Genomic DNA, 10,956 nt, shown 5'->3' with positions numbered 1-10,956 from the left:
ATTACCTTTTTCTTCCTGCGGACGAGGAACTGGAAGTTGGAATTAGTGCGATGAAAGTAGCTATAACATGTAGGGGCTAGATAGAGGAGGCGGAATGGTGTACACCGATAGTTCTTGTATGCGTGGTCTGGTAGTGTGACCGTGTACCTTAAGTGCCCTTAAACATCGTGGTGACAGGAGATTGGGTTGAGCACTTTGGGACATCTTCACGTTGCCTGCGACGCATTGACACAGAGTCTATGTCTGTCCTTGGGTCACGTGCGGCTGGAATTACTCACCGCGATGTGAAAATGCAGCTAAACATGGCGACACCGTACAGCACCGCCTTTCAATTTCAGACACCTGTCAACAGTGCTTCTGAGTAAAAAATATCAAACCCTTTCTTTTGAGAATCAGGGTGGCTGTTACAGCGCGTTGGGACAACTCCAACATTTTTATTCCCCACACACATCAAACACACACAGCGTAAGACCACACCCGGCAGTTATAAGCTCAACCAACATTTTGTTTCCAACAGTTTATGAAAACCAAGCAATGACACACTACGACACGCCACAGACAATAAAACCAGGTCCCTGAAGACCGCGCAAACACACATGCATTCACCACTTTTCCCTGCGTCACACAGATGCATACTGCCTGGAGTGGGGACGTCGCATCCCAGAAACGCGTCCTCACATACAACCACGGTGTGACATGCTTCCCACCGCAAGCTGTTGTTTTCCGTCTCTGCGATTTATCAAACGCTCCAGCTGTGTGTGTGTGTGGCTGTTGTGCTGTGTTACCTTGGAGAGAGGTAGTTCTTTCGTGTTCTGGTCTGGGGTTGTCAGAGCTCCCGACTGATGCTCGAAGGGCGACCCGCCGCCATCATCTCGAACATCAGCAAGCCCAGCCCCACCACAGTCCACACCCGAACCTGAGGACCACACCACACGACCACACACACACACACACACACACACACACACACACACACAGTATGTTACACATCACAGTTCTGACAGGAAGAAAGAAGACTGAGGTTTTAACAAAGCAATCCCATGAAGAACAACAGTTGTGTGTATTTAATCTTAAAACAAGGTACACAAGAACCTTTATGGTAATGTTTTTAGACGGTTAAACATGATTCTTATTGGCTCATATACTTTAAATGACTGACTGCTCACAACTGCACAAAGGACACCAGTACTTTAGAGTTACTATAGCAACCACTCCCACCATGAAAACACCATACCAGTGTTTTTGCATGCTTTGACCCCTCGGCTTAAAACTCTATACAAAGTGTGCAAACCATCAGGGCTGAGTTATATTGAAATATACACACAGAGGTGTTTTAAAAACAACATTTACAAAACAGAATTATCTCTGGTTTTCGCTCCACATCGTTTAAGATCTACACACTCCAAAAGAGCACATAGTGGTGTAAGTTACATTTCAACATCTGAATGTAACTTAAGGCTCAAAGTACAACTCAGAGATACAGAGACACTACACATTTTAGAGGCAGCCTGATTAATATTCACAACCAGCTTCACAAAATGGGGAATATAACAAAAAGAGAGATAAAAGGTTTGATGAGAGATTTGTTGGCATCTTACTGAATATTTTACTGACCAAATAATTCCCCTTTTTATGGTTTCTTGCATATTCCTTTCATCCACAGAAGAGGTTTGTTAACTTTTATTTTTATTGTAGTTTGCTAAATAAACCAGCTTCATTATAACGGACTGTGCAAGCAGGGTCCATGCAAAACCAGTAGCACATGTGTAATTAAATTAGGCTTAATTATGTAATTTATCAGATAAACTGAACTGTTTGTCTTCAGCATTAGTCATCATAAAAAAATAAAAAAAAAACCAACATGGCTTGTTTCTATTTTCTATTAAGCAGTAAAATGGATTATACAGGGTACAATGGCGGGTCTAATTATTACAGTGGATAATGTTCATGTATGTAAGTGGATTTTGATGCTGGAACAATACACTGTTCAACATTTTGAGTCGTGAGTGCGGGAAAACCACAGGTGTTGCTAATAACATTAACGATAGCTTTGTTCTATTAAAGTGTCCCAGTAAACCACAACAATACCAGAACCCTGAAACTGGAGCAGCTAGATGTAAATGGTTGTTACTCATCCTTAACTGCACCATTTGTTTTTCAACCAATACAATCTAAATAATCAGTTAAATACATAGCATTAGAAGATTTCACTAAATACAGATTATTTTGTTGATTTTTCAAATATATTCACTATTTTTTTTTAGCTTTTTATTGCTTTTTGTAGTATATTTGCTCATTTTTAGCTCTTGTTACTCCCTTTCTATTTCTTTTTCATGCTGCAGTGCCCCCACCCCCCCAGAGATCCTTGTACCTTTTTATTTATTTTTTTCATCTTTTGCTTTTATAGTGTGTTTATTCATTTAAAGGTCTTGTAAGTAGTACAGATAACCCAGGTACTGCAGCACAGTAGCATCCATCATCATGACTGAAAGCAGCATCCCAGATATTACTGCATAATGCCTCATATACTGTATCATAGCAAAGAAATGGATAGCATTTCTGTTAAGTGCTTGCGTCTTGTAATTCTCACCATAATCCTCTCCTCTGAGTATTTCGGGGGCGATATAATTGGGGGTACCACAGAAAGTGCTCGTTGTATCGCCTGGTCTCAAACCCTCCTGCAAAAACAAAAAGATCATCAGCTGTGAGATCATCTCAAAGGGCTGTAAACCGACACGTATGCAGCCTTGCAGGTGCTTTTATCCAAAGTGCATTGGGGTATGGAGCTTTAATGCTAACTAAAACATTAAACCGCACCTTGCACATGCCATAGTCTGTAAGTTTGATGTGTCCCTCAGAGTCCAGCAGCACGTTGTCCAGTTTCAGATCTCTGTAGATGATTCCCCGCTCGTGGAGGTAGTTGAGCGCCAGACTGATCTCTGCTGAGTAGAATCTGAAAAACAAACAGAGATTCGGGTGTAAGACACTACAAAAAGACAATACATGACAACAATCCTGTTCATTTTAATGAGACAGGGAATAGACTCTACCTGGCGTGTTCTTCTGGGAGTTTCCTTTGTCTCTGCATGTGGAACATGAGATCTCCACCGTTCACATATTCAATAACAAAGAAGAGTCTGTAAAAAGAAGAAAATGTTAAGAGATAAATAAATCAATAATGCCTTTAAAAGGAAAACCTATGTTTTCCACACACACACACACACACAGTTCTTTTTAAGTTAGAACACATTTGGTTATTTTACATTACATTTATTTAAATTTACTAATTTTATCTATAGTTTTAAAAACAAAAACCATACCTATAACCACACACGAACACACACGCAATCTTTAACTACGCAGTCTGGTGGCGAGCGATATTACTGCTGTTTCTGGATAAACTAAATGTATATCTCTGTAGGAATCCTTCTCATAATGTTGTCAGACACTTAGAATAACAATCTGAGCCTGTCAGTAGCAAAAACAAACACTTTATTGGACGTACTTTGACCGGCGCATTTGTCCCCAAGGATTAACTAAAGTTACGTGGCAGCCATTGTAGCTTGCTATTTTCTCCTCTAACTCTGTGAATTAAGGCTTTATTTCGACCAAACCAGATCTGATGAACGCTGGAAAACACTAACAACAATGGTTTTATTTTGTTTCTGACCCGTTTTTAAGGGAAGGTAATCTTTAAGGTTACCACTTTTGAAACCACTTTTACCGTGATCTTCCTAACTTTAAACATGCCCACACTCTTTCCCTGACCTTCAGGAAGTGTTCTCTTTACCTTCAACTTTAACATACCTTAACCACAGCAGCCGTTGGAGAGGAAACAAGCTTTTTAAACACACATATGTACCATTTTGTAATGTTTTGCTGACAAACCATCTATTTTGTCATTTGTGTCTTTCTGTAAGCAGTCACCCTATGCAACCTATGCTTAATTGACTTAAAAATAAATTAAAATTCGGTTATTTTTTCAAATTCCTGCAGGCTTCTGCGAGACTTTTACAGGACAGATGTTCTCACCTGCTTTCTGTCTGAAAACAGGAGTGTAGGCCAACCAGGAAGGGATGATTAGACGCCTGCTCAAACACATGCTTTTCTGTTTGAACCCAATCGATGTCCTGGAAGAGAAAAAACACACACACACAAAAAGTATCATCAGAGAACTTTCTCACACAGTACCCTTGAACTTATACAAGCTGAATAAGCATGGCGCTTGATCGACCATCATCTACAGATTGAGGCTCACTCATGTGCATGGTGGGCAGCGGAAGGAGAAAAGGGCTGAGCCAGTAGAAGCTGAAGCAGGTCTCTATTGATGGCCGGATGATAATATGTCTGGACACGGATGCTGCTCACGCTGGCAGGGCAGGGACAGCACAACACTTCACCATTGATCGAAGGGCACTTGTCAATTTGTCAATCACGCTAAGTGCGTCTAATCAAGGCTAACTACTCCCATTGCCTCTGGCTGTGCTGCTACATGTGTACATCGAGATAAATTTTTGATGACATGATGGTTTATCTACACCTTCTTAGAAGAGACTGATGGCTTGGAAGAGGTCTGTCAACATAACTCAAAGTGTTTCAGACAGAAGATACACAAGATGGATGTTCAATCGCGTGAGACAAACATTCATTGTGCTATGGATAACACCTCTTATTGATTGTGTTTAATTGTATTAATTATACATGACAGCGACAGAAGACTGGTGACTTCACTATTAACTAACCCTCTTCCTTTTTGTCTCACAGACAGCTTTCTTTCTTAAGCAGATATACACCTGGACAAAAAGGTCCCGTGTGTAACATTTAGGAGCTCCTCCTAATGAGAGGAAATGGAATATGATATTCATAGGCATGTTTTCATTAGTGTAAAATAACCTGAAACTAAGAACTGTCCACCATATTTCTACAGTAGCCCAGAAAGGAGAAAACCAAAAGTCGGCCTTTTGTGAGTTTTGCAGCCACTGTAGTCCAACTAAATTACAGGTTGTAATGTATTAGGTCACTTGTTTCACTATTAACACATAAGTAAGATTATACCAGAACATCTAAAGTTGAATTGATTAGTTGATTAATTGATAAGTTGATCAACATTAACAAATATTTTGATAATTGATTAATTTTAAGTTGTCTTTAAAGAAAAAATACCAATCATTCTCTGCTTCCGGCCTCGGCAATGTAAGAATTTACTGCTTTTGTCTGTTCTCATTGTAAATTAAAGACTGTTGGTTGAACAGATACATGACATTTAAAGACGTCCCATTGGGCTTTGGGAAACAGAGATGGGCACTTTTACTTTTATGTATTATAGTTAAAACAATTAAAGAATTGAGAAATTACTCAACTGAACAATCACTAATAAAAATAATTGTTACTTGCCGCTATAGAAACACACTCGTGTTCCTTTTACATTCATCTAAACTAGCAGCAGTTTCAGATGGCAGTTTTATCATTGTGAAAAACCTCAGCACTGGAGATGACGGCTGATTTCTGTCTTTGATCTTGAGCCAATTAATGCTGAAAAAAGTGCTCATTCACAGTTTGGTTTCTTTTTATGGAGTTAATACATTATAACTAGGGATAGGGTGTGAAAGCATTATAAAAGTCCAGCTCCAAATTCACTTATCGAATCTGAATCCTTCTGAATCTCTTACCATATTTTTTTGGTAGTTTGCTTAGTGAGGAATTAATTAAATTTAATTTCCTCAGTTTTCACTTAAACCTGGGGATTTCACCACATATTTGAAATACCTAAACATGGGTCTTGTGAGTAATCTCCTGCAAATATTACATTTCACTGTTATTTTGTTGACTTTGCTGTCAGTCAGTCTTGTTAGCACGTGTTTGTATACCTCACCAGTTTTTGTTTCTTTGCAGACGCCTGTAGTGTCGGAAAGAGGCAAAAGAGACAATCTAAGATCATGAATGAGAGATTCGATTAGGGATTTATGGCTGCGGAGCTTAATGAGTTCAGGTATTTTACCCAAAATGGAGCAGACTATTGTGACCCATCCTTAATTATAACTCCATAAAAAGAAACTACATCACCCACAACCCAGCCCAAGCAAAGGCTGACCTACAATTTGTCACAATGCCAACATTTTGACTCTGACGGCATCAGCGTCGTTTACCTCATCGTCATTGACCAGCTCCTTCTTCACCACCTTCATGGCGTAGATGCGCTCCGTCTTCTTCAGCTGCACCAACAGCACCTTGGCGTAGCTGCCTCGACCGATCACCCTCAGCAGGTCGAAGTCTGCCAGGCCCAGGCTGGAAGGCGATTTCCCCGTGTCTCTACTGCTTCGTGCCTGGGGGGCAGTTAGCGGTGAGTGAGAGGACAAACATGAGACCATACAAACAACATAATGTGATAAACACAAAGTCAACTCTGAGACAGTTAGTCATGCAACCGCTGATAGAGCTGGTGATTTGGCTTGTGCGAGATGGTGATTTCCTTTGGGTGATTTATAAATGAGGTTTAAACAAGCACCACAGTTTTACAGTTAATCTTAGTAATGACTTTCTGTAGAAATATAATCATGCTGCCCCCACTGGATTAAACGCTCGCTGTCCAACTTCTTGGTATACCTGACTACCATCTTCACCATTTCCTCACCTATCTTTCTGTCTCTTCTCTCCTGTAATCTGTTGTGCAGTGAACCAATTCCACTACCTATCCATCTAACCTCCCTTCACGTGACAACCCCGTCCCCAGAGTCAGACATGGAACCACAGATAAGATCATTTGGCTTGCCCTCTTTTATCTCCGTCTATCTGTATCCAACTCAATCCATTCTTTTTCTATCTTCAGCTCTCCTGCTCAGTCCAACTACCCCCGCTCCAACCCCAAACTACATCCCTAGCCATTAATCAGCCTCTGGTGTTAAGAGCTGTGATAAAAGGTTACTTTATTAGCCCCACCAAAGGAAATCAATACCCACAGCATTGCAAGGGTGCCTACGTCTGCATGCTCTCTATATCACACATGCACAGCAGGTGGAAGAAGAATCACCTGAATGTACACGATAGAAAATATAAGCAGACAAAAACCTACTTCCAATTACAGGTGATCTTATTCTTTCTCCTTCTCACACAAACAACTCAGTTTTTTCTCTCTAAATATACACACACACATCCATCTAGACAACATGACAGATTGACAGACTGTGAGTCACACATCAGCGCTGTTTGAAAAGATTTCTCTCTCACCTCTTTCTCCTCTCCATCGTAAGGCAAGCTTTCTCTGGAGTCTTTATTCTGCGGGCCTGTGAGAAAGAGAGAGGAGAAAGTGGCAGACCGACAGAAGGAGAGGGGGAGGCAGGAGAGGAAAAAAAAAATAGGAGAGATGAGAAAAGAAGTAGAAAAAGTAGGTGAGAGACAGTCACACGCTTTGTTCACAGCCTTACAGTGCCAGAGTAATTTCTCTCTGCTTGGTTAGAAAAGAAAATACCTTTTTGTCTGTGTTTAACAATACAACAAAACCAGAGTAAGTATAAACTAACTATGTACATACACACGGAGAAGAAATGTGTCTTCTCATATCGCCAATGATCATTTAGGTCATCGTGTTCAACATAGATCATCAAAACAAGCTTAAACAAAGCTCTCTGCATCCCAGTGTTTCCATGATTGCACCTCACAACTTTGCAGGTGGCCTGCGAGTATTTATAGCAGAGGGAGTTTCAACTGCCTCACTAACAATAGCAACAACGATCTTAAGCTCTCTCATACCCGTCAGCCTCTCAACCACCTGACTGGACTTAAGTCTGGTGCTGTAGGTAAACCCCAAATGCAGCTGACCAAATTGTAGTCTGGGTGGCCGCTGCTATAATAATGCCAACAGGAAACAAGTGAAGACAGACGGGTATGACATGCAACAAAAGTCCCCGTCTCGAATGGACCCGGGTACGTTGCAGTCATTCGTGTACGCTGAACCACTTGGCTATGCTTCTGCTTTAGACTTTTTTATAAACCTATAAAAGAAATTAAATTATAACCTGTTTTTATAGATTTACATTTTCCAAATGAAGGATGATGTGGCTTGGAGGTTAGTGCCACAAACAAGCTAAGAAAGTCAGAGAGCATTGGGACTGGTTTGGGTCTTTTTATGGAATTTGTTGACAATAACAAAAATAAAGAAATATCAGAAGCCTTATCTTTTTAAGAATAGAAATTTAAGTCTTGGCAAACATATAAGTGTAAGAATTAAATCAGGGAAAAAGTAAAACTTACATGTTTTAGAAATGCATAAATGAACAAAAGCCTGAATCTTGATGAACTTGGTCAGTCTCTTATGTGATTTTTACCTATTTTATGTCCTTCTAAACCAAAACTATTTCATTTTTTGTGCAAAGAAGGAGCTTCTGACTTCTGATTACCATATGTAAAGTATATTATTTATATGTATATAATGTATATTTAGAAGTGTGTGTGTACCCATGAGTCTGTGTGTGTGTGTGTGTTACCTGGCTGTTCAGTTGGATCTAATGGACTCGATGGAGCTCCAGGCATCATTGGTTCCTAGACAACAACATTCTTCATTAAGTAAAATCAGCACAGAAACAGAATGAAATCTTAAAACTATATGCATCAGGGATGGTAACGACTTCACGCCATCAAGCTAATGAGTATTTGTCACCTGGATCATTGGTCTGCCACACTCCACTGTGACCAGTTTATGGCACTTCTTGTGCACCAGCAGTTTGCAGTTGATGCATTTGTAGCCTTGTCTTCCCAGACCCCAGATACGGTCTGCACAGATGGCACAGTGGGCTCGCTGCTCAGAAGGGCAGACGGAGAGAAATCATCATCACAAACATGCACACATTGTCTTTTATGATGGGTTGTGATGGATTCTGAACCACGTACGACTGCTAGTCTGGAATCAAATCCCACCACAGCCATCGTTCTGTATCACCACCGTCAATCGATCAATACAAAGACAACTTACTTACAGGCAGTGGATATATATACAGTAACTAAACCTTAAAATGTGCATTGTGTTCAGGCTTTAGTCGTTTTACACAGCAGATATTTCCCCCAGTACAATAATTAAGCAATGATAATGTACAACATGTGACATACACAGTATTAAATATATAGCACAAATACTGCTAAACAAAATTCAGTGTCGTGTCTTACCCGGTTGAAGCGCTTGGCCTGGAAGGCGTGACCACTGGCATAGTAAAGCTTCCTCCAGCGCCGGGCTCCACGCCGATATATTGACTCTGTGAAAAGAGGAAAAGGAGGGCTAAGTTCTGCTTTACCTGTGTGTAATGAATGGTGTGTATTAGTGTAAAAATAAAATCACAATCTATTTAATTGGCAATAGGACTGTTGCGGTGAAGGAATTTCCCCTGATTTAGGATTCCTCAACAGCATGGTATTAATGTCATTTTTGTAAAATACTACAACCAATGTTTCATCTCAGTACTTGTTTGTACTGCTCTGGGATGCTCTCCCATCTCGAAAAACAAATACTGAACATGATGTGATGACGTGAAGTCACATGCAGTTGTGGTGGCAGCTTGCCATTCCCTGTGTTTGATTTAGTATTTAATACTGCGACAGCCCTAATCTGCGAATCTGTAGTCAGATGACCATCGATATAGATTGTGCAAACATTTAATTAAACTCCTGGGTAAAATAATTTGCTGACGTGCCTTAGACTTAAAATGTAAATTAAATATAAGTTTCTTTGGGACATCGATTGACACACTAGGTAAAATTAAAGAAGATTAAACTCACTGTCTTCTCCCGGACAGGGCATGCCGGGTTTCTCTGGCACACATGGAAACACTGTGAAGAAAGAAAAAAAAACAAGACAGCTACGTTTAGAAAGTGCATTTAATCTAAGAGAGGTGAGGCTGATAGTATGAATGTGAGGGTGTTAGTATGTTTTTCACCTCCTCTCATCATGAAAGCAGTTATGACTTTCTGCAGCAAACCTGTCGCCTCGAGCAATTCATGATGAAATTCACTCATAATGTTTTTATGATGGTGCAAGCATCTATATATATATATGTATATATGTGTGTGTGTGTGTGTCTGTGTGTGTTTGCAACGAACAGTAAAGTAGGGAAAGACACAATCTTTAAGAAGACGACCCAGATTATTTGTGTGTGCATGTATGTGTGTGAGTGAGAGAGAGACATCGAGCTAGACTGGGGGCAGTGTGAGTCAGAGGCGAGGCGTGGGCTACGGCTGACAAGCTCGTTAACAAGCGGACCTGGCGACCCCCCTGCGGCACCATCACATCCTCTCCTCCCCCGATCATCCTCTGCCGTCACGCTGGCATCCACTGTACTCTTGACCCTTCACCTTTGATTTGATGAAAGCTTTACATTAACCACACAGCCCCTTTTCCCTGCAACCCCCAGGTTATGTGCTTATATACACAGAGCCTGTCAATCAAATCACTCAGCATATGCAACCCCTCCCCCGCCGCCGCCGCTCACTCTGCACCCTGCGTCTGAGTTTGGCGCCGACCTCTAGATTCATGAAGTTGTACAACTGTTTGTCAAGAATGCTAAGCTTAGACGAGGACATGAACTAGCTCAAGGGCCCATAGACAGACGTCAACAGCGGAAGTAATGCTGTTTTCACAGGTCAGTGCAGCATGAACTGTATGTTTTGATGCTTCTTTGTTGTGGACAGTATGCAGCCGTCACAAACGTAAATGCACAGAGAGAATTTGAAAAGGGAAGACAGCAAACATAGGCTCATTATCCGATCCAGAAATTTTTAGATTGGTGGAGAAATCTAAATATGTAATTTACATTTTTGCGGCCTTACATAATGCCAGAAAACATCCAATTAAAACCATTTTCAGACAAATACACAGTTCCAGGCTCCAAGTAAACCAAACTATTTCACATTACTGTTGGACTGGTTTCAACAGGTTTCCTACACTTATATTATTATTTATTCCCAGAATGAGCT

At 40.6% G+C, this 10,956-nt stretch overlaps 1 protein-coding gene across 1 annotated transcript in view; it reads right to left on the bottom strand.

The window, feature by feature from the left end:
- Nucleotides 1-2,405: 2,405 nt before the first annotated feature.
- Nucleotides 2,406-10,956, bottom strand: part of prkci (protein kinase C, iota) — a 24,506-nt gene continuing 15,955 nt past the window's right edge. Inside the window, exons 4-13 of the mRNA XM_035670832.1 lie at nucleotides 9,763-9,813; nucleotides 9,157-9,242; nucleotides 8,654-8,791; nucleotides 8,481-8,535; nucleotides 7,225-7,280; nucleotides 6,147-6,323; nucleotides 4,033-4,130; nucleotides 3,051-3,137; nucleotides 2,818-2,953; nucleotides 2,406-2,678 (exon numbers count right to left, since the gene is read on the bottom strand). Of these exons, the coding sequence (XP_035526725.1) occupies nucleotides 2,421-2,678; nucleotides 2,818-2,953; nucleotides 3,051-3,137; nucleotides 4,033-4,130; nucleotides 6,147-6,323; nucleotides 7,225-7,280; nucleotides 8,481-8,535; nucleotides 8,654-8,791; nucleotides 9,157-9,242; nucleotides 9,763-9,813 (1,142 nt within the window). The 3' untranslated portion in view covers nucleotides 2,406-2,420. The remainder of the gene's footprint in view (nucleotides 2,679-2,817; nucleotides 2,954-3,050; nucleotides 3,138-4,032; nucleotides 4,131-6,146; nucleotides 6,324-7,224; nucleotides 7,281-8,480; nucleotides 8,536-8,653; nucleotides 8,792-9,156; nucleotides 9,243-9,762; nucleotides 9,814-10,956) is intronic.

The sequence above is a fragment of the Morone saxatilis genome, unplaced genomic scaffold (genome assembly GCF_004916995.1).
Source record: "Morone saxatilis isolate NCDOM2014 unplaced genomic scaffold, NCSU_SB_2.0 Contig23, whole genome shotgun sequence".
NCBI classification, from domain to species: Eukaryota; Metazoa; Chordata; class Actinopteri; family Moronidae; genus Morone; species Morone saxatilis.
The sequence above is the reverse complement of the archived record's forward strand: the minus strand, read 5'-3'. Positions and strand labels throughout refer to the sequence as shown.